This window comes from Parambassis ranga, chromosome 6, assembly GCF_900634625.1.
Source record: "Parambassis ranga chromosome 6, fParRan2.1, whole genome shotgun sequence".
Classification (NCBI taxonomy): domain Eukaryota; kingdom Metazoa; phylum Chordata; class Actinopteri; family Ambassidae; genus Parambassis; species Parambassis ranga.
The window spans coordinates 14,754,919-14,778,682 of record NC_041027.1 but is presented as its reverse complement, the minus strand read 5'-3'; the positions used below and the strand labels follow the sequence as shown (position 1 = coordinate 14,778,682).

At 48.0% G+C, this 23,764-nt stretch overlaps 3 protein-coding genes across 7 annotated transcripts; all 3 read right to left on the bottom strand.

Annotated features, from left to right (window-relative positions):
- Positions 1–670: 670 nt before the first annotated feature.
- qki2 (QKI, KH domain containing, RNA binding 2) lies at positions 671–12,484 on the bottom strand. 5 transcript variants are annotated; one of them, XM_028408323.1, is made up of 9 exons: positions 11,937–12,484; positions 9,978–10,126; positions 9,247–9,363; positions 7,544–7,687; positions 6,425–6,512; positions 6,004–6,288; positions 5,333–5,356; positions 4,742–4,819; positions 671–2,086 (listed from the first exon to the last, which is right to left on the bottom strand). In XM_028408323.1, the coding sequence occupies exons 1-9, from the start codon at positions 12,076–12,078 to the stop codon at positions 2,064–2,066; spliced, it is 1,050 nt and encodes a 349-aa protein (XP_028264124.1). In that variant the 5' UTR covers positions 12,079–12,484; the 3' UTR covers positions 671–2,063. The 5 variants fall into 5 exon arrangements, with proteins under 5 accessions (XP_028264124.1, XP_028264125.1, XP_028264126.1 ...); XM_028408324.1 differs by having other exon boundaries at positions 4,742–4,816; XM_028408325.1 differs by lacking the exon at positions 5,333–5,356.
- A 3,255-nt stretch (positions 12,485–15,739) lies between these two features.
- On the bottom strand, positions 15,740–19,321 carry prph2a (peripherin 2a (retinal degeneration, slow)). Its single transcript, XM_028408022.1, has 3 exons — positions 18,710–19,321; positions 17,744–17,990; positions 15,740–16,389 (listed from the first exon to the last, which is right to left on the bottom strand). The coding sequence occupies exons 1-3, from the start codon at positions 19,288–19,290 to the stop codon at positions 16,183–16,185; spliced, it is 1,035 nt and encodes a 344-aa protein (XP_028263823.1). The 5' UTR covers positions 19,291–19,321; the 3' UTR covers positions 15,740–16,182.
- Positions 19,322–19,787: 466 nt separating this feature from the next.
- tbcc (tubulin folding cofactor C) lies at positions 19,788–22,106 on the bottom strand. Its single transcript, XM_028408021.1, has one exon. It carries the CDS (start codon positions 22,087–22,089, stop codon positions 21,052–21,054), a length of 1,038 nt encoding a protein of 345 aa, XP_028263822.1. The 5' UTR covers positions 22,090–22,106; the 3' UTR covers positions 19,788–21,051.
- Positions 22,107–23,764: the final 1,658 nt, after the last annotated feature.

The following is a 23,764-nucleotide window of genomic DNA, read 5'->3' as shown; positions in this document are numbered from 1 at the left end:
CCACCTCCACCTCCCCTCCACCCCCCCCCCCCCCCCCCAACTCCACAATGGAGGCAGGAAGGGCAGGGAGAGGACGAATGAGCCACCCACTGCTGCATTCACACCACAGAAGAAAAAAACACGTGATTCTCCTTTAAAAAGTAAAAACCCTGACATGTGTGTGTGTGTGTGTCATATTTACTCTGCAGATGTTTGAGGGCGAGCTTGCACAACCAATTTCCCTTCGATTCCCCGGCCTCCCTCCTCCACCTCCTCTTCTTCTTCTTTCTGTTCTACATGCCTGTGAGAAACCATGGTGAGCTGGGTGTTTTCTTCTCTCTTATTACACACTTCCATGTGTGTGTGTGTGTGTCTCAGTGTGTGTGTGTGTGTGTGTGTGCGTCCAGAAAAAGTAAAAGAGGAGGAGAAGTGCTCTTTTCCCTGTGTGATTAGTATGCGGAAAGGAAGCTGATTTGCATAATTAAGAGGCACAGAGAAAAAGTTTGTTAGTTCCACGGCTACAAAAAGAGTTTATTTATTTCATCTTTTTAGACACACATGGTTAATAATAATAATAATAATGATCAGAGCAGTGGTGACAGTTAGTAACCTACACAGGAAGAGTAGATTAATGTACACTGTTACACAGAAAGGCACAGAGGGCAAGCTCCAGTTAATACAGAGACTCCAGTTCACCAGGACGTGACAGGTCCTTTAATCTGACGTTTAACGTACAAAATAGAATATAAAAATACATTATTCACTTGTTACAGGCGTTACGGCTTCTTCTTTTACGTCAAGGCATCACTGTGTGTGTGTGTGTGTGTGTGTGTGTGAGGACGACTTCATCTGCAACAGCACAAACAAACAAACATAAAATAATGTAACACTGATCCGTCCCGTCCTCCATGCTGCTGTGTTTTTGGCACTGAATCAATAAAGGCACTGTTGTTGTTCCAGCTGGTACAATACTGCAGTGTGAAGAAGGCACCGTGTGTGTCTGTGTGTGTGTCTACACTCGCCAGTTGTTCGCTATAGGATGACTCAGTATGTAGTAAGAAACTGTTATTTTCCTCACCGAGCACCTGCTGGTGTTTAACAGTGTAAACAGTGACACCTGTGGCCGCTAAGTGAACTGCAGCGTGTTGTCGCGTGTTTGGAGCGAGCAGGCTAACTTCCCCAAGACATCACTCACTGATGGACTTGAAAGATAATATATTATGTGAATAATATGACAAGCTAGATAGCATTTTGAAAAGTAAAACCTTAGCTCCAACGCATACTTCTGGTGTTGTTGGCTTTATAACATTGGCCTAAAATAATCCAGAATCCAGATCATCCCCATGAGATTAAGTTTCACAACGATGAGCAGAAAGCAGGCTAATGACATGTGACTTAGCTACGCTGATGACTTCATCACATTAGCTAATACAGAAGTCTGCAGCCAATTTAGCATCCAGATTAGCCCAGGAGTCATGAATGAATGTGATGCTGTTAGCATTCCTGCTGACGGCACTGAGCATACATGGCTGTCAACAGGGGGCGCTTTGCTTTATCGTCATTAATATTGACGTTCTCATCTGTGTGTTTGTCTACAGAGGCGAGAGGATGGAGGTGCCCGCTGAGGAAAAACACTCCGAGCTGTCCACGTACTTCTGTTCAGTTTAGTGTCTGTGTGCTGGATGAGTAACACCATGATCAGTGTGTTAATAAGAGTCATTAATATTATAACAGGAGTCATTAATATTGCATGGACTGAGGGAGACAGTGTGGCACAGGACTGGGTTTAGAAGCCCGTCACCGGGTCAGGTGATCGAGCGCGGACTCAGACTGGCTTTGGACTTTTAGAAGGCACGTGATGGTAACGTTTAGGTGGGCGGGGTCCTGAGCTTTACTCCCGTGATCGCCGTCATCTGGTTGGTTGGTTGGTTGGTTGGTTAGACAGAAGCGGCCCGGGTTGTTCCCAATGTTCTGGTCTCTGGTTGGCCGAGCTGGGAGAGTGGCGGGGCCGTGGGCCAATGAGCACGCCAGCAGGCAGAGATGGGTGGGTCATCAGTGGGCGGAAAGGTCAGAAGGTCAAGGGGTCATGGGTTAGTTGCCGTGGCAGCTAGAGTTAGACGGACAGAGACGGACAGACGTGGAAAGGAAACAACAAGGGCACAAAGAGGGGACATAAAAAGAAAAAAGATAGAAGAGAGATTAGTGTCAGCTAGTGGCGTCAGGATGACAACAAGGCAGATCTACGGCGGTCATGCGGTGGGAGGGGCCTCAGGTGTGGCCACGCCTCCCGCCGTGTGACCGCGCCTACGGTGACACTACTCATGCTAGCTAGGCAGCGAAACCATGGCCAGAGAGGGAGACAGCATGGTTTCATGTGGGTGAGGAGGGACCTGTGCGTCCACAGCGCTCGCTCACTGGCTAATGTTCAGCAGCAGGCGTCAGATCTGCATGATGTGATTATTGATTATCGATCTGAAGTATTAGAAGAGCAGCTAAACACCGCAGTGTGGAAGCTAATTCCTGCCACTCCGACAAGAAGCTGAGACTCACAGTGTGTTACAATGATGAGACAGAATAATGAGATTATGAGAAAAATGATGAGTGAAAAGTCAAGACATGTCAGGATTAACTGTAATTATGAGATTAAAGTCTTAATAATCTTATAAGAAATAGATGGGAGGATACAAAGTAACAATTATGAGATTACAAATTCTGAGATTAAATGTCAGAATTATGAGATTACAAAATTGTAATTAGGAGAATAAAAAGTCATAAATTAAATACTACAAAAATCATTCAAAAGTCATATTTATGAAAGTATGAGAAAGTATTGCGATAATGAGACTAAAAGTCAAAATTATGAGATTAAAAGTCAAAATTATGAGACTAAAAGTTGTGATTATAAAAGTTTAAAATAAAAATTATGAGACTAAATATTGTGATTATGAGATTAAAAATTGTGATTATGAGACTAAAAATTGTGATTATGAGATTAAAAATTGTGATTATGAGACAAGAAATTGTGATTATGAGATTAAAAATTGTGATTATGAGACAAGAAATTGTGATTATGAGATTAAAATCAAAATTATGAGACTAAAAATTGTGATTATGAGATTAAAAATCTAAATTAAGAGACTAAAAAGTGAGATAAAAACTAAAAATTGTGATTATGAGATTAAAAATCTAAATTATCAGACTAAAAATTGTGATTATGAGACTAAATATTGTGATTATGAGATTAAAAGTCAAAATTATGAGACTATAAATTGTGATTATGAGTAGAAATTGTGATTATGAGATTAAAAGTCAAAATTATAAAACTAAAAAGTGAGATTATGAGATTAAACGTCAAAATTATGAGACTAAAAATTGTGATTATGAGATTAAAAATCAAAATTATGAGACTAAAAATTGTGATTATGAGATTAAAGTCAAAATTAAGAGACTAAAAAGTGAGATTATGAGATTAAAAATCAAAGTTAAGAGACTAAAAAGTGAGATTATGAGATTAAAAATCAAAATTAAGAGACTAAAAAGTGAGATTATGAGATTAAAAGTAACATTTTGAGACGAATTGAATGTTTCTCATATTTTTTGCATTGAGCTGTGAGCACATGAGGATGACTTTTCATCTGATAATTATGAGAACCTCTCATTATCACGACACGCTGTGAGTCTCAGTGTGTTTGGCGTGGCGGTGACGAGCGTCCACGCTGCAGCGAGCAGAGAGAGAGCGATGAAGGTTAAGAGGTGACGTCACAGGGACATTTTTACAGTACACAGACTAGCTACAAGAATTTCGAGGCGTCGCTTCAATATTCATCTTTATTGCCTTTTAGTGTTTTTTTGTCCATCATTTGTACAACAGGAGCGCCACCGCTCACACACACACACACACACTCACGCATACACACATATATTTATATATATATATATACTGTAGCTAGCTAGTCCATTTCTATTGCATATAACAATGACGAGGCCGGCGAATGGAGAGGGTGGCCCCGCCTTAAATACACACTGCCGCCATAGTAGCTACACACACTTTGAATAACATCTATAAAAAGCATACCATAAAAACAAAAATGTACAAACTAAAAAAAAAACTACAAGTATGTCCAAGCGTCTGCTTCCATAAGCTTCAAAGTCCCTATATACAGATGTATTCTGCAGCTAGATACATGGCAACAGCACCACTCCGGCTGGGAAGTCAGTGGAGGATGTAAACAGCCCCCGGGGTGGGGGGGCGACTGATAAGACCACAAACAAACAGTGTTTCATACAAAAGAGCTTGTAACACAGACTTCAGTAGTTACCACACGCTGTGTTTTAGTAGTAAGAGATCACAATGAGCGGGCGTCACACAGGATTTAAGTCAGAGTCGAACAAAATGAAAGAAAACAACAAAAATGGAATGAAGGCGTATAAATAAAACCTCCCACAGTGTCTGTCGGGTCAAAGGTCGTCGAGATAAACAACAACAAAACGCTTCTGAGAGAGAGTCACAAGGACCGAGTCACATGAACGGAGCGGTCCATTCTAATTGAGAGGTGGTGTGGCCCCCCCCCTCCCTCCCTCACATGGTTCCTCCCACTCAACAAATTCACATTTTCTCCCCCCTGTCTCCCTCTCTCTCTTTTAAGGCATGCCGTATCACACAAATTGGTCCATTGGTCTGCATGCACACACACTCTCTCTCTCTCACACACACACACACACACACACACACACACATAAAGTGGCTGGTGAGCTAACTAACCTCTGTCTGTGGTCACTACCCTTTGGTAAGGATGGATTCTCTTGTCGTGGCGTCGTACCTTAGTGGTCATGGCACCTGCTAGCGACCATTATAGCGCCCCCAAAACAGAACACAGAAGGTTACTCATCAGACAGTCCACCCATGGCACCAACATCAGAGAGCGTTCACAAGGAGTGTCTGTTGTTTCTGTGTGTGGTAGTCTGTCCTCTAAAAGAAAAAACTTCTCACTAATACGCTTCGTGTTAAAACAGCAGCTCTAAAACATCTACAGGTTTCACTAAAACGTGTTAAACGTTACAAGCAGAAGCTCCACTATTAAAAAAGTTAAACAGCCGTCACACCACAACGCTAGTCTGCTAATACAAAGAGGAAATTAACAGGAGTGACTGTCGAGGAGTCTGTCATCCTAAAGTATGGGCAAACTCTGAGTGTTTGCTCTGCAAGGGTGGGGGTGGGGGGGTATGGGGGGATAGGGGAGGGTGGGGGGGAGGAAGAGGAGGAGAGAGGGGGAGGAAGGTTCTCTGCAAGCCAGTCCATGTGTGTGCTAGGAAGGGTTGCTATCACTTTAGCCTTTGGTTGGGAAAACCATACCTGCAAAAACACAGGGAGAGGGGACTGTTAGCCCAGCAATGAGCATCAGCATGCATCTGCGTGTGACACGGATGTATTACAAGAGCTGGACGCCGGCGGCCATGTTGTTAATGACAGCGTACAGAGTCCTCGGCCAGTTTCAGACTCAAGGCCAACCAGCAGGAGCGGCAGGTGGAGTTTATGGCAGAGATAAAGAGCATATTTTGCCAATGCTAATGCTAATTTATTCAGTAAAACAAGCTGAGCTAGCTGTAACTTACACACATGTATACTTTGTGATGTAAATGTAATCTGTAGCAGGCTAACTAAGCTAGCCAGTTTAGCATTCAGGAGAGACTCAGGGTATTTTGCTGATAATGACGTCATGAAGCGAGGAAAGGTTAGCCTGCTAGCTACACTGCAGTATGACAGGTGATGACCCACTAATAACACTTTTGTGACATTAGCTCAAGCTAAAATGAGTGAGCACGAACTTTAAATAAAACCTCGAGCCTACGTTTTTGTTCGTGATCTGGCATTGGTCTTCTAAAAAAAGGGGGCGGGGCAGTGGATACGATGCAAGAAGATGTGAGCTAACGTTAGCTGATGAGTTTACTGACACCATCCAGCATCCAGTTCTCATAATACATCCTTTGACCATGCATGAGAGTGACAAACTCATGTCTACATACCTAATACTCCAGTTGAGTCGATCGGGTATTCCAATATGGAGGGCGTGAGTGTGTATGGGTACTCGTAGGGCGTGTAGATGATCCCGGACTCGGGCCCTTGCTGCACCAATGCCGGATGTGGATTGGCTCCCGGCACGAGGGCGGAGCTCTGGATCTGACGGATCAGAGGCATGATGGTGGGCGTGGTGACGGGGGCGGGGTTCCGCAGGGTGGGGGGCAGGACGGGCGTGGGCCCTGTGATGATCCGAGGCGCCTGAGGGGTCGCTAGCGGGAAGGCGGCGGTGGCTGCACAGACGCACAATAGACAGGCAGAGGACAAACACGTCTATTTATTTAGCCGCAGAAACAGAGGCATTGTTCACACATACAGTGGACTCCTGTGAGACCCTCCTCCACATGTCAAGTGTGAGGTCAGCCTTACGCGTCTTCACATTGGCGTCTCTGTAGGTCCCGTTCAGGATGGCCAGCTCCATCAGCTGCATCTTCTTCAGGTTGTCTTCGCCCTCCGCCTTCAGATGGAAGCAGACGTCAACACGTTAAACATCACACACACACAGCAGGACAGGCCTGAAAAAGTCACATTCTATGACCGGAAACACTTTATTCTACCAAACAGGATCGACCCACATGTGAGCAGCAGTCACATGACCCACATCAGAGAGTACTGAGCTGAGTCTGTCAGTTCATGTGTGTGGGAAAGAAGCGGTTAGTAGAGGCCGAATCCCGTCTCTGTGATGATTGTTATTCACAGCAGACGTGTGTGAGTCCTCTCAGCTGGCAGCCATGATGGCGCTGTTTCCAGGACTTCGTGTAGCGGTGCAGGACTTTGTGTAGCGGTGCAGGACTTTGTGTAGCAGTGAACAATGAGCGCACACTGACTGGACGTGTGAGAGGAAAACACCCAGAATCCCTGACTGACTACAGACACCTCTTACATGCTGCAACGCTAATGGCAGCGCCTGAACGGGAAGTGACGGCTGATTGCTGCAATAGACTGCCAACACACACACACACACACACACACACACACACACCCTGCTGATCTATTCATTCTGTTTCTATTGTTGTGAATAAAGCAGAGAGGGAAAAAGGGAAGGAGATGTCGAAATATGTGCTTTTGTGTTAAACAGGGCGATAATTCAGACAGAGAGAGAGAGTGTGTGTGTGTGTGTGTGTGTGTGTGTTTACGTACATATGTAGGTGTGTGTGGGGGGGCAGAGAATGTGAGAAATGTTGAGGAGTGCTTGTGTGGAGGAATACTGTAGCCGGTGGTCGGGGATGAGGAGAGCTGTGAACGAGTGAAAGGAGTGATGGAGTGGAGGGAAGGAGTGAACAGACTCTCCATTCATTCCCTCAGCCTTTCAAACAACCCGGGGTTACCATGGAAACCCCTTTATGCGTGTTCCCTAATTACCCTAACCCCTTACACATACGCTCTCACACACACACACACACACACACACACACACACACACTTTGTGGGCTGACAGTCCCCTCCCCCCCTCCATGCATACCAACACAGTGCGGACGGGGTACTCACGGCCGGCACCAGGAGTTTCTTCACTTCGTTGATGGCCCGCTGCAGCTTGATCTTGGCCCGGTTGTGCGTGTCCTCCACCGTGATGAGGACGTGCAGATCCTCGCTCAGGTGCTCCCAGTTGGGCTTCCCTCGGTTCATCTCCTCCTGCAGCACACACACAGATTTCACTTTGAATGCAGCACACACACACAGACACACACAGACAGACACACACAGCGGTGCGGGAACAGGATTTCACTTTTCTTCTGGGTTTGGCTCAGATTTTGGATCTCACTCCAACTGCACACAAAGCTCAAGGCCGTCTGAAACGAGGCTCGGAGGCGTATCGAACTCATGAAACAACCGTGGTGTTCTCCGGCCGTTACACAAGCAGGCCGCTGTTGCTTTCTGTTGAAGGTCGCGCACTCTTTTCTGCAACATTTCTCCTGCAGCTCCGCTTCGCTCCACCTTCTCTAACACACTAACATGCAGCTTTTCTTTTCCAGAAACTATGAGTTTCTGACGGTCTTTGAATGCAACATGAGTAAAACCCAAGTTTATATGAACTCTAAAACTCTAAAAAAAACTCTTCAACACAACTGAATGATGGTCATGTGACCAGCAGTCACATGACCATCATTCAGTGAGTATGAGGCTGAAAACTTTCTACAGGAGGGTACCCTGTCCCTGTCACAGAGACGATGTTTGACTGTTTGACTGTTGAGATGAACATGTAAAAGGTCGGAGCTGCGTCTCGGAGTGTTTCCTCTGTGGCTGTTTTGTCAAGTGAGATGTATCATTCTGAGGAGCACTAAAAGTCAACATCTCTCTCTCGGCCTCCCACTGTGTCTCTGTTTTCCTTCCTCTCTGTCTCTGTGTGTGTCTCTCTCTCTCTGAGGGGCGTGCAGGGTAGGGAATGTTCTGGACAGACAGACAGAGAGACAGAGAGAGAGACAGAGAGAGAGAGAGAGAGAGAGGGTTGGAGGTTGGGGGGTGGGGGTGGAATGCTGGACTTGCTCCACCTGCCGTTTGGAAAGCTTGAACCGAGTCCGTCCAACAGCAGACACCAGGGGAGAGGAAGGGAGGACAGATGGACGGAACACCGGGACAGGAAGGAGAGACCGAGCACCACACACACACACACACAGAGAGAGAGAGAGAGAGAGAGTGTGTGTGTGTGTGCTCGTTGTGAAGTGCAGCTCCTCTATGGAAACAGCACAATCATGGCGACGAGCAGAGAGGACTCAGGCATGTCAGAATAACACAGAGAGAGGCAGAGGTCAGCCGAGGATCAGCCAGACACTCTCTGCACCTCTGTCATGTGACCGCTGGGCGCAAAGCAATGAACACGTCGTCTATGATCAATCATCAAACGCTCCTCAAACGTCTTTTATTTAGAGCAAAGCGTTTATTACTTTTCTGTTTTGATCAAACTGAGCTGTGTCTCATTTCCTCTTTGGGAGGCCACGCCTCTGTTTGTTGTTAAATGGGATGTGGATGGTTTTTTTTTTCTGTTGGACCCCCCGTTGCCTAGCAACCATGACAGCTGCAGCTGATTAAAGTTTAGGTTGAAGTTCAGGGTTCTCTTACAGACGCCTGTGGAGCTTTATAGAATCTAGCAGCTAGCGCCGACGTGTGCAATTCCACATTGCACCACAAGATGGGACAGTGAGGAGCATAGCCCTCAGTCTGCGCGTACTGTGTGTGTGTGTGTGTGTGTTTACCTTCTTCTTGTCCCTCATGGAGCCCTTTCCTCGCACCATGATCTTGCAGCCGGTCTCTGCCTCCAGCTGTTTGGCCGTCAGTCCTCGTGGGCCGAGGATCCTCCCCACAAAGTTAAACTGCACAAAACACACACATTAAAAACACGGAGAGGACTTCACACACCGTCTTTTTACAGTGTGTGTGTGTATGTGTGTGTGTTTGTGTTACTCAGAGAGACAGAAATAGCCGATTATATGGCTGCTGGCTGGTGCTGCTGGCATGACAGGACACTTCTCTTAACCTTATCTGTCACTAAGACTGAGTGATTAACTAGACAGCTGTGTGTGTGTGTGTGTGTGTGTGTGTGTGGGACTCCATGATGGTTTACCAACACACTTCCCTCTCTCTACAACACACACAGAGGAGCTGCTCTCTAAATTTAACCTGTGTGTGTCCTGTTAGCGTCCCGTCATGTGAGTGAGGACAGCCTGTCATTGTGTGCGGTGATTGGCGAGCTGATGTGTGGAGAGAATCATGTGATGTCTTTATATCAGAGGAGGAGGAAGAGGAGTAACAGGAGGAGGAAGAGGAGGTGAATGTTCCTGCAGATGAAGGTTTGTTGTCAATCTGACATCACTGAGCAGATGAGCTCAAAATGAAATCAGCTTTAAAGGACAGGACACGGGTTGGCAGGCCCCGCCCCCTCTCTGAGCGTGGAAACAGGTGAGAGGTCGTGTGTTGGAGGACTCACGTCGGGGTACTCTTTGACGGGCACATAGAGCTTCTCCTGCAGCTGGGCCACGGGGCCGATGGGCTCCGGCAGCTCCTCCATGTCCCGCCCGTTGAACATGCCGCCGTTCAGCGTGTCGTTGTACATGTCTTTGCGTACTCTGCCGATTTCTACACACAAACACACACAAACACACAGTCAGGCGATGAGTCACCGTCAGCAGGGTTAAAGAGGAAGCTGTGACAGCTGACGGACGGACAGACAGAGGGACAGACAGACAGCAGCATTCTGCACTACAATGTAGAATCTGAACACTGCCATCAGGCCAAGTGACAACTCCTCACACACATTTACACTTTAAAGGTCGGGTAGGAGATTTCATTCTGATGCACTTTCTGTTAAATCAGTGTAACTTCTCTTTACAATCCGATAGCGACCGATTAGTTCGGCAGTTTCTCATTAAAACAAAGAATATGAATCATCTGAAGCTATAAAACATAAAACATCAGCCAATCCTCCGGGTGGACCCTGTAGGAGTATTGGCTGGTTGTCACTCTCTTCCTGCTCTGTGCACCAGAGAGGTACGTGCATGATGGCCGAAGTCACAGACCGCAGCTCGTCTTCAGGTGATGTGCGTCCATGTGATTGGGAGGCGTGGCTTCGGGGTGAGCTCCGAGAGAAAGGGGCGTGTGTTTACTTTGAAATCTGGCTGACTCTCACTGAGTTTTCAAAACCTCCTACCCTACCTTTAAGAGAGGGACAAACATGAAACACAACCTGCAGTTCTGTTAGTGGCCACTTGAGGGTGTCTCCCAAGAAATGAGTCAATCTTCATGTTGAACAGAAATGACGTCTACTAAAGCTTGCTAAGCTTGCTAGACTCAGACTCAGTGCTGGGGGTGGCACAATGTAAGGGGGCGTGGTCACGTTGATTGACAGCTAAGGCAGAGAGTGTGGACGTGACTTTGTTGATTGGCTGAAGTGATTCATCCAATCAGCTGCCAAGTTAGAAAAACATTTCAGCTTTATCTCATTATTATCAGTTTCTCTGACTTCTCTTAAAAACGCCTCCTCAAACCTCGTTGATGCTAATAGTTAATTTTTTGGGACACATATTTTATGACGATGTTTTAATGATTTTTTTGAATTCATTCGGAGCTCTGCTTCTTGAAGGTCAGGTTTCTGGCTGAGGTTTGACGGAGCTGTGATAAATGAGACGCTGTTTGTTTGCCTCTGATGCCTTTGTAATGACACACTAGCACAATAATAACTGACTACAGCAGCAGACAAACACACACAGACACACACACAGACACACACACAGACACACACACAGACACACAGGGCAGCATAAGAGCCCTGAGGCACAAATATCATCTGACCTCAGCAGGCTGACAGTGATCAGTCTGACCATAATAACTACAGTAGGACGCTATAATTACAGCCGGCTCTGATGATCCACTCATAACACACTCTGACACAAACAGATCTGCACAAAGGCCCGTCAAACTTTCTGTCCCCTGCAGAGGACGTCCTCTGAGGGGACACACAGTGTCCTGTCCTGATATCAACAAGTGATGCAGCCTCCCTTTAAACATTTCACACACGCTGTGATTCCTGCTCAGGGATGGGCTGCAGCGTTCACACAGGCCTGCGCATTAGGTCACCGGGAAAGACTAACAACTGTCTGTTTGTTCCCATCACCAACTGCCCTGAGTGAGTGAGTGAGTGAGTGTGTGTGTGAGAGAGAGAGAGACACACACACACACTCACAGGGACAGGGACAGGGAGCTGGTCTACACCAGTCAAACACAGAAAGTTCAGGTCTGATGATAAAAATCGTGATTTATCGCGATAAGCACCGTATCGTGTGTGTTTGTGTGCGTTCAAAGTTCAAAGTGTCGGATCAGACACGAACAGCCGAAAAGATGGAGTCAGGGTGGAGGAGGAGAGAGGAGGAGAGAGGGGGACCGGGCTTACCTTCATCCAGCAGCCGCTCCAGGTGCGTGAAGATGCCGCTGAAGTTGGGCAGCGAGCTCATCACCTTCCGGTCGTTCATCAGCTGCATCAGATAGTCCGGGTTGGACTTGGGTCTCTCCTTCACCTCCGTCTCTCCCACCATGGCGTCAGGCTCTGCCGTCAAAAGTTGCAAAAGGAGAAAAAAACCTAAGCACACACACGCCCTGAAACGCGTCCCCCGGGGCCGGCTGACCGCGTCCTCTGGCTCCGGTCAGATCGACTGTCCGTCGGTTAACGGAGCTGTGTGCGCGGCTCCCCCCTCTCTCTGCCCGACACTCTCCGGAGTTTGAAAAAGTTCCTTTCGGGAGGAGGCTGACTCCGAGGGACACTTTGACCGACTCCAGGCGCTTCTTCGGCGGCTTCAGATCGAGACCCAGCTGCTGTGCTCCGCCGCGGCTCGTCCGCTTGGTTCCGCCGGTGTGTCGGTGCTCTGCAGCGGGGATCGGCTCCTTATCATATGATTACTGTATAGCAGCGGCACGAGTGGGCTGTGGGGAGCGCGCCGCGCGTCGCCGGTGTCAGAAGAGGAGGAGAAGGAGGCTCGTGCTCGTCCCCTCAGCAGCAGCAGCCCCTCGTGCCCCCGCCCCGCAGCTCTCTGACTCGCACGCGCACAGTATAACAATATAACACATAGGTATGCACACCTGCTGTCCAACAGTCCCTGTCCGTCTTCAGAGTGTGTGTGTGTGAAGGTTTGAAAAGTTTCCACACATTTAGATACTGATGTTATTGGACAGACGGACAGTGTCCACTCAGTGTCCACTCATCCTTTCAGATCGTCCTCTCTCCTCATTAACAAGGACAACAGTCACGCATCTACTGGCTCTGTCCACTCACATCGTCCTCTTACACTGTCCTCTCACATGATACTCTCATGTCCACTAACTCTGTCCTCTCGCATCATCTTCTTACACTGTCCACTCCCACTGTCCTCTCTCTACACTGTCACTCATGCCATCTTCTCAATTTGTCCCCTCACACGTCCTCTGCTATTGTCTTTGTCTTCTTGTGTTGTCCTCTCACACTGACACTGTCCTTGCCATGTTGTCCTCTTGTCCTGTCACACTTTTCTCTAACAATTTCTCCTCACTCCACCCTCGTATGCCTTGCTTGTCCACCCCCACCCCACTCTCTCACACACACACACAGTCTTTTCACATGTCCTCTCTTGTCCACTAGCAGCATCCTCCAATACTGTCTTCTTACACAGCTACTCACTCTGTCCCCTCACTGTATCCTCTCACTCTGTCCCCTCACTGTGTCCTCTCACTCTGTCCCTTTACCCTGTCCCCTCACACTGTCCTCTGACTCTGCCCCCTCACTCTGTCCTCTCACTGTGTCCCCTAACACTGTCCCCTCACGGTCCACTTTGAGGACGCTGTAGCATCCTGAAATAATACGGAGGTGTGTGGGGGGTGTTTGTTCTCTCTGGGTGGCGGCTGCCAGTTGAAGAAATGTTGTTGCTGGAGGAGCAGATAGGTGCGAGGGTCTAAACTTAACTCGCTGTAAATCACACACATGTGCACAAACACACACACACACTCAGTGTGTGTCCATGCATGCCTCGGCTTAAGCCTTTTGTCAGGCGCTGCTGCTCTCCCACCTGGTTTCTCTCCTCTGTTACATACAGACTGTTGACTTGTAAGACTAAACTTATGATTGAAGCGCTGTGTGTGTGTGTGTGTGTGTGTGTGTGTGTGTGTGTGTGTGTGTGGCAGCAGGGATTGCAGCAGGGCAGCAGTGTTGGTAATGGCTGGTCAGCTGGTATGGCGAGTATTCAGGGCGGGGGCAGTGCATTGTCCTCTCATAGCTCCAACAATGCCCCTCTGAGCAGGCCACACATCTACCAGTCACGGGCCTCTCTCCCCCTCTCTCTCTCCCTCTCTCCCCCCCTCTCTCTCTGCTTTCCTTTCTGTCGGCCATATTTATTCAGCCTGTGCTGGACTGTAAAGTGAGATGTGATGGCACAGCGTCCATGACCTTTGGCTCCAACCTGAAGGTCAACAAGCGGTTAATATTAGAACACGTGTCAATCATGGCCTCACAGCAGGGAGCCGAATAATAATTAACATTCATTAGTGACACTCTGACATTAATAATTAAAGCTCTGCATCGTCACAGTCAAGGATGCAGCCCTTCTGTTTCCCTCCCAATCAATCGGCTGTCGTCCTGTCTGCACAAACACACACACACACACACACACACACACACAGGAAAATATGATGCATAAATAAATGTTTTCTATCATGTAAACTGAATATTTGTGTTTTCAGCTTCTTTAAATGAAGCCGTCGCTCCTTCTTTCAGTTTGGTCCCAGTTATAGTGAATTATTTTTTTTTATTTGAAAATAATTCACTATAACTGGGATCAAACTAAGAAGGCACCATCAGGCTCCACAGGCCTGTGACGGGCCCTTCAGAAGAAGTCATGAATTAAAAATAATGAGATATTTTATTTAATAATCTAATAACATGTGCAAACTTAAAAACATCTGTATGTTAGATGTTTGGACTTCTGCTCAGACAAAAACTCAATAATCGATCAATGAAGTGATCAATGTGTCTCAAAGGAAGCCCAAGTCATCTCTGATAGGAACACGCCCCCGTGTGGATGTTTTATGTAACTGCAGCTGTTCAGAAAAACTTTTACACTCAGACTGAGGACTGAAGCAGCTGAAGCTCCACTGAGTGTCACTGTTACATCCTCACACACACACACACACACACACTCAGTGGGAGTTTAACCCCTGCAGCGCCTGCAGTCACCAGCAGAGGGCAGCAGGTCGCACAAAGCTTGTGCACATTTAATACAAACATGTCTATGTTTTATTGCCTGTTTGATCACTCTGAGCTCAGACAGTCTGCAGATCAATCAAATGATGTTTAACCACGTGACTGCTGGTCACAGGTGAGCCCAGCATGGCTTCCTGGTTGTTGCTGAGGAGTTCTTTTTGTTTTGTACTTGTTATAAAATTGTGTTGGAACTGAATTTGTGTTGTTTTTTGGTAGATTTAACACTTTCTGTTCAGGCCCTCCTGTCCCGCTCTCACTTTCTCCTGACTTCCTCTCCGCTGCTCGTTGACGTGCAGCAGGACATCGGCTGCTCACCTGGCCGAGGGGCTCATGCTAATCTAAAAGCCGATTATCTCCCGTTATCTGCTCAGTACCGGTTATATGCTTTGGCCCAAACAAAAATACCGCCTGAAGTCGGCCGTCTTTACCGCCCTGCTGCCTCTTCGCTCTCAGCTCGGCCTCCTCCAGGCTGCTTGTGACGGCGCCACGTCTAGAGTCAGAGCACAGAAATGAAAGTTACTTCCAAACATATGTGAGCTCGTCTGGACGTGTTCCCTTCTTCCATGTCCCCCACACAGGACATGTGAAGAGTCATCCCATGTCCATGTGAAAGCAGTAATGCCTCTTATCCTATTGCCTTAATCAGGAACCCTGTGGCACTCACAGGACGGCTCCTGATCTCAAGGTCGAGACAACACGGCGTCATCGCCTCTAAAATCCTTTATTCATGCACAGTCAGCGTTTTCTACACAAAAATCATTTGGAAAAAAACAACAGCTTTACTTTAAATACATTATTTAAAAAATGTTTCTACACTATGTACAAAGACGGAATACATGTGTGTGTGTGTGTGTGTGAATACTGAGGGGGAGGGAAAGCAGGGGGGGGGGGGGGTTCAGGAGCTGAGATTTAGCTGCCGATTCCTCCACGGCGCCCCTCCTCATTCCTGGGCCTCGCTCTCCATTAAAAAAACCACCAATTCATCTGCTCAGGAGCTTGTCAAGGAGGGGGGGGGGGTGAGGGAGGGAGGGGTGAGGGGGTGAGGAGGGTGAGGGGGTCATCTTCTCCATCTATATACAGCATAACCTACAGAACGCTACAGACAGAAATACGACATCTTCATCTGCACCTTCCAGTGAGAGGGGGGGCTGCATGGCAACCACCATCCCCAACAACCAAACGTCGGCCGATTAATCTCATTACAAACGATCCTACGCATTATCTCTACGTGTACATTAACGCAGCGAGTCCGAGGGTCCGTTTGAAATGAGTTCATAAATCTGTGAGCTGGCTACAACATAGAAAAAAGTGGTGACATCACAGGCCCTGTTCCTGATCCTCCTCCTCCTCGTCAGGTGGGGGCGCTGTCAGTTTTTCCTCCCTCCCCCTCCCCCACAAACAGGTGGGGGTCAGCTCAGCTCACCGTGGCGACCGCTGCTTCGCCCCCCTCCTCTACCTTAGTGCCTTTGCCCATGGCCTTCATTTTGGCCATGATGTCAGTGAACGTCTCCTTCATGGTCTTCTCCAGCAGCCAGCCCTCGCTCTCGCTCTCCGGGTCCTCCGGGTTGGCGAGGCTGGACAGGGAGCTGTCGACGTACTGCAGGCCGACGGTAACGGCGACCTGCCGGGGGATAGAGAGGGGAGAGGCATCTGTTATCACGCACAACTACACTTTAGTTGCTGCTCAAACTGCTAGCTAGCTCCCCAAGCTAAAGATTTTAAGCAGATCAACTAGCTAGCAAACTGCTAAGGAAGTACAGAGCCGCCTTATTAGCACTGTTAGCTAGATCACTAAGGTTACGTAAGCAGACGTCTTTAAACCTTAATCTGTTATCTGTAACACGAGGAGTCATTTGTATATATATAGTATATCCAATGTAACATATTGATCAGCCCGTTAGCCTCTTTAGCAAAGCAGCAAGCTCGCTAGTCTAACCAGTCCAGAGTCTTCAGCCTGTAAAAACCAGTAAAAGCAAATGTAGCATGACACGTAGCAGGGACGTCTGGTTACCTGTTAAAGCCAGATTAAAACACATAATGAGTATTTCAAAGATAAATCAAATGTAAACCTAAAACTATCTGGAAGCTTCTAAATAACGGTTTGTTCAGCATTAAATGAGAAACGCTCGAAATGTTTTTACAGATTAAGTTCAGGTTGTTTAATCTGTGATTAGCCGTCAGTTCTGGTACGTTCTGAAGCTCTTAAAAATGGAGATGTCAGCTGCAGGAAGTGGGTCTGCCCTCATCACCTCCCTCAGATTAACCCATTGCTCTGTGAGCCCACTATCTGTGTCAGCACAGAGATGCTTGCATAACTCTGCAGAACAGAGGTTTGTCCACTGGGCTTCTGGGTTAGGGGTGTTATCTAATGGCCTTCTGCTTGAGGACAAACCTGCACCTCTAATTTGACAACAACAACAGACGCTGGCAGTGGAGGCTGAGGAGAGAGAGAGAGAGAGCTGAAGACGCCCGGCACCTGCTGCAGGATTACCCTGGTGGTTGGAGGTAGCCTGTAAGCTGCACAGCCGTCCACACTTAAAGGTGGCGGCGGGAAAGCCAGCAGTCAGGGAGCAGGTCCGGTGGTTAGGCAAAGAGGATAGAGGGGTTTGTGGAGTTGATGCATTAATTGGATGTAGCTGACTGAGTGTGAAAAGAAGAGAAGAAGAAAGGAAGGAGGAAGCGCCAGCTGGGTCAGGACTCTGCGTGTTTGTAGCGCCGCTTAAAAAGTGACTTTTACAAACGGTTGCTGTTGAGTTTTGGATGTTTACACTGCACTTGTGAGGCTTTGTGTTCATGTAGCTATGTGGCCAATTAAGCACGTGAGGACTGACTCATTTTTGGAGCCAACCTCAAGTGGCCGCTCAAGGAACTGCAGTTTCTGGCACTTCTTAGTTGCTGCGTGGGTTACTGGGGAGTGTGAGCAGTAAACAGTGTTAGAAGTGAGGGCCATGAACGCCTCGTATGTGCACCCTCACCTCCAGCATGGTGACCAGCAGAACCAGAGCTGCGATGGTGTTCATCAGGCCTCCGTAGTAGGACAGCAGGGCGTCGCGGCAGCCGCGCTTCCACACGTTGAGCTCCTCGGTGTAGTGGTCGTAGCTGTAGTGGGCGGAGTTGTTGGTCATCTGGGCCTGGATGCAGGGCCTCGGGGAGCTGGGGTTGCAGCAGCTGAATGGGACCCCGTCCATCAGGTACTGGCCGTCCACGTTGCTCCCGATGCGGCTAAAGGGGATGAAGGCAAGTGTCAGGTTATGATGGGTGAGATTAAAGGTCAGAAAGTGGTCATGCTATGTTTGTAGCATGTGTGAGGCTAACATTAAGTCATGTGATCAGCAGCTCCAGGAATAACAGCTACGTTTGAGGCACAACAGAACATTTGAGAACTTTCAGGCTAAATTTAGGTCAGCGCTCAATCTGAGGATGAGATTGTAGCAGTGATTGATGGGAGTAGGTCAGCACAAAGACAGGTGTGACTGGATCTGGAAGCACCGTGTTTCTGGAAACATCGGCACCTACATAACCCAGCAGACCACACTCAGCAGATGACACTCGGCGGCGTCACAACAACAGCATCAAGCTATCATTCAGCGTTTCACTTTCTTTGTTAAAACTATTTGTTTCATTGGTTCCTGGAGTGCTTCCAGATCCTCTGCTGATTGGACAGGACACTGATTCTTGAAGGACGTGAGACTGTAATCCCACAGATTAAACACTAATTATGTCCCAGCATTCAAAAGTGCTCTGTTTACACAGAGCGTACCAAACTCACTGCTACAACAAAGCCCCTGATACTGCCTGCTCACCCACCCTCCACCCGAGCATGACCCACCTTCACCTCAAATCCACTTATCATGAACCCTAAAGCCCACCCCCCCCCCACACCTCAGGTTCAATGACAATCAGTTCAATGACAGTGCAATCATCATGAAACCCTCACTTACTCTTTGACTTCCTTGGCGCTGAAGTCCAGGTAGCGGTTGCTAACCCACTGGATCTCGTACCAATCTCTGAAGTTGTTGTTTCCACAGCAACGGAACTCCATCTGCATCAGGTCCAGGGTTCTCTTCATGTAGCAGCGTCCCGGTGTGTCTGTGTCCTTGTAGTACCTCATCCCATTCCTCAGGCCCTCGGCCAGGGTGAACTGCAGCGGGATCCTCATCACGAAGCAGAGCAGAGCCGTGACCAGCAGCAGTGTGTTAAAGCCCATGCAGACCATCAGAAAGGGTTTCAGTATCGGCTTCCACTTAGCGAACTTGGTAGGGTCCAGCGAGTCGTAGCAGACTTTGCCTCCAAAGGCGTTGATCGCGCACGCTATTAGACCCATTAATATGAGCAGGTTGGGCAGGAAGTGGCTCTCGTTGTTGTCCATGAGTTCTGAGCGCTTTCGCAGCTCAATCTTGAAAAACAGGCCCAGGCTGAAGACCAGAACGCCAGCCATCACGGCGAACCAGTACATAAACCAGACTGTCTGAGCGAGCTTCACTCGCTTTTTCAGGTCAAACTTGACCACCATCAGAGCCATCGTTCAGACCGGGTCGTGTCTTTAGCTAGAAAGAGAGAGTCAAACAATAACGTAGACCTGCAGGAGCTCCAAGGTTTCCAGCTCCTTGGTTTAGAGGACGGCTCTCTCAGTTTTCCAGAGTCCTTGTTAGCAGGGTGTCCTCTGGCTGGTCCAGCAGCTCAGCCTGTAATCCATCCCACGGCAAAGAAGCAGAGGTGAAGAGCTCAGGAGGACCACAGGAGCCTTATTTCTTCAAAGATCGCTCCTCTCCCATCGTGCCACAAACTTTGGAGTTCACACGGCGCTCTTTCTCCAAACTTTCCCCGGTTTTCCCTCCAGAACTCACAGACGAGGCTAATCGCGGTGCTCCGTTGCTTTGGAGAGGTTGAGGATTGCCGAGGATCCTCATGATTAAACTCAAAGTTGCAGTACGTCATGCTAAGCCCCTGTAAGCAGCCTGATCCAATTTACAGAAATCCTTCCACACAAGATGAGCCTGGGTGTAAGCCGCTGCCAGGGGCCATAATTGGTTTGAGCGTTCACGTGGTCACAGTTGCCTTGATCAAACGCACCGGCCCCGGCCTAACAAAGATCACCGACATGAAAGTGGAGCTAATAATGGAGCCATTCACAGGTACGGGGTCCACAAGTTCAACGCAGAGAAGAGGAGTTAACGAAGCCCCGGTCACCCAGTGAGAGAAACAGAGGAGCCGGCAGGGTTCCGAAATAACAGCACAAATGTCTGATAAGAAGCTGAGAGCAGCAGCATGTTAGAGTCGTGGTGTTACCCTGAAAATAAACAGGATTCCTCCATCAGTGGTGGTTTATCTGTGTCTGATGTGATCCGATTGATCATGAGTTATTTTTATATTTGTAACATGTGCACTTATCAACCTTCTGTCCAATGAGGGGCGGCATACATGTTTTTATATCTCAGGAAGAAGTTTATTCACAGTGCTTCAGCAGAACAGTGAAGTTCGTCGTGTGCAGTGAAGTGAGTTGAAGTTCAGAGATGCAAAATGCGTGCGTGAATAATTACTGCATGGATATAAGTTGTTAAAGTCTCAGCGACCTTTGACCTGTAAATCCTAATCACTTCATCCTCAGCATCCTCCAGGGCTGAAAAATGAAGCCCATTCAAAACCTGCAGTTCCCCCTGTGGCCTCTAGGGGGTTGGCTGTATTTAGGGTTATGAGTAAATAAAGAAAGGATTCTATACACTTTATGATTTTTGAAGCCAAAATATGACCACATGTTAACAGCTAATGCTAAGCTACAACCCAGCTCCAGCACAGTCACATGACTACAAAACACTGCACAGGATGAGCTAACATGCTAACACATTTCTTCTTCTGTCACTCTCTGGTTAATGTCACAGACACACGTCTTCACACAGCCTCTGTGCAGAGCTCTGAGGCTGTGTAGAGAGGACACATGATGATGGCAGCCATGTTGATAACATCATCATCACCCAAACTCTGAGGAGGGGAGAAGCATTTAGAGGTCAAAGGTCAATTTTCTGCCTTCAAAAAATGTAAACAAATCTTCTTACAGCTACATTAGTTTTTAAGGGTTAATCACATGTTAACTTATAAACAACAACAAAGGCTGAACATGAGCCGACGGTCTGTTCGATGCATACATTCGTCCTCTGAAACTAAATCAGGTGTGAGAGCCAGAACAGGAGCCACTGTTGAACATTTAATCAAATCTATTGATCGTTTGATAGATTGGCGACTAAAGTCTGTGCACTTTATTCATTTGATAAATAAGAGTTCAGTTCTAGGGGTCCCAGCTGGTCCTCCTCTCCTCCTCAGGGATCACAGTCCAGTTTGGCGAAGGCGTCCCTGCAGCCAACCAGTTAAAGTCGTCCACTTGGCTCCAGTTGTTCCGGGTCTGGTCCAGGCCGGACACGGCAAAGTCCTCCTCCAGCGTGGGGTAGGACCAGGAGAACGGGGCGAAGCTGACCCCACGACAGTCCTCAATGATGGCCCGGCTGGTGACGTGCAGGTACACCCGGGTGTCGGTGGTGTTGTGGGTGCGCAGCTGCTGGCAGGGGACAGCCAGCGTGCTGTCTGTGCAGCGGTCCACGAACACAGAGCTGGACACGGGCCCGCACAGGATCTCACAGCCCTGGATGTGTTTGAGGTGCAGCGTGCTGGGCGAGCCGAACAGGCGGACCTTACAGTTGGTGAGGTGTGTCAGCAGCACGTCCCGTTTCTGGACCTCCTCTGAGGTCTTAATCAGAAGCTGCTCGCTCAGGTTGGAGAAGCCGCACTGCTCGGAGGCTCCGTCCGTCTGGGTGCTGCCGGGCTCTGCAGGGCTGACCGCAGAGGGAGGGGGTGTGTCTGCCGCAGGAGCACAGGCTCTATCCGCCCCTTTAGTGCGAGCTCGGAAGGCGAACTTCTTCTTGGGCAGCGCCTCCTCTCTGGTCTCGGTGAGTGATGTCTGGAGCGTCTGCAGAGCGGCCTGGGCCTTCCGCAGGTCGTACTGCTTCAGAAACAGCGTGCTGTCGCTCAGGAACTTCTGCAGCTGCGCTGTTCTGACCGTCGCTTCTTCCAGGTTCTGCGCCGCCGTCGCCCGGTCAGCTCCGGAGCAGCCGGACAGCAGCTCCTCGATACCCTCCCGCTCTCTGTTGAAGGTGCTGGAGAAAAACTCGTAGTTCTCCTCCGCCACGGACTGGCTCTCTTTGGCTTCCCTCCGCCGCTCCACGCTCTCTATCCGCGCCTGGTTCCGCTTCTGCATCCGCTCCTGGACCCTGGCTGCGCCGCTGTCTGCAGCTAACGTGTTCTCGTGGCTAACATCAGCCATGACGTCCATGTTGTTTCTCTGCCTGTGTTTGCGGAAGTGAACGTTAGTGCGTCTTCTTCGTGACTTCCACACAGCAAAGCTAAAGCTGCACAGCGCCACCTGCTGTGTCAGAGCTCCAATGACCGGATTTCAAATAAACACATAATAAAATGATCTGTTTGATACTTTAAATTATTATTTTGAATATTTTGATTTATAAAAACAGGACTCAGCTTCTATTTAGTGTAACATCAGAGAGTCTTTTGTACGGTGGCCCTGAAGGTCAAAACACGACCACATTTCACAAAACAGACACTGACATAAATGGTTGTTATATTTATAGTTATATATTTGCTCCTTACCTTATCAGATCGCTGGATTAAGTTTGTAAAAATTATTTTGCAAATTAATAATGAGAGGTTACGTTATGTGAGATTACAGAAGAGAAGATGTAGGAGCCATATATTGTGTTAGTCGTAGTAGTGAGTTGTATGTCGTTTTGTTAGGCTGGTTGTCACGGTGATGGGGAATATTTGCGTCACATGGGTGTAGGTGGTGACAACTGGGATCTATAAAGTTGGCACCCACTCACCGGCACAGGTGTTAGGAGAGAAGGAAGCTGGGTAGCCACAGTTTTTGTTGACCGCAGTATCGTAACATAACGCAACATAACTTAAGTAACTTAACGCACCATGGCGCACACCTTTACACGTCCATCCCTGGTTTATTCTTTTTGGTTTACAAGTTTTCATTTCCACAATGCAGTGTTCTATTTCATGATCATCTATATAAAATCTCATCAAGAGGAAGCCGGATTCAGTGTCTTATTTATCACACATCACAGCGCGTCAGACAAACAGGTATCGGGCCCATCTCTCTTCTCAACTGCCGACTTTGGAGGTTTGAGGAAGTCACCACAGAAGAGACGAGACGAGACTACAGAGAGACGGAGGACTTCATGCTCACCAACAAACTCTATCTACCGCTGGTGGCGTACACAGTGAAGAGAATCTTTGTTCATTCTGTGAAAGAAACCTTAATGTTGTTATTGTCTTTAGTTTTCACAGTGTTCCAAGAACCTTCAGAGAAATAAACGAACTTTGAATCCAGGGCAGACACACAGGTCATGAACTTTGTGTCTGTTGTTGCTGACAGTGTAACAAAAGAATATTTTAACAGAAAAAACAAATGAATTCTGGAGGGATGTTAAGTAAGCAGTACCTATCGGAATTTTTGCGCAGGGTAGAACTGGCTCAAACAGGCGATCGGTCGGGCTTTAGGAGAGTTTGCATTGCGGGCCCTCGCACACTTTACCGGGGCCATCGCTGTCTCCTCTCCTCTCATTTCCAGAGACGTACAACAAACACGTGTTTACAACAGAAATGTCCTGCTGCCAGTAGATGGCGCTGTGACAGTATCATCCTATTAGCATATATTTCTGTTCAGACTCGGGTCCATAGCAGTACTGTAAGATTTTGTCCACATTGCATGAAGTATGTTGGTGTCACTGCAGAAAATACAGCAAGTTTCTTTGTAATGGCGAATGGTCAACTTTGAGGCCACGCCCCCCGCCACACCCTAACACATATGAAAGAGTTTTTGGAATGTTAGGGGGCGCTTTAGAGCCATTCTCCCATGTGCGTTTCAGCAAATTTTAAAATTTTTTCGGGGGAATGAATTTTCCCACCAAGTTTTGGGGCATGTT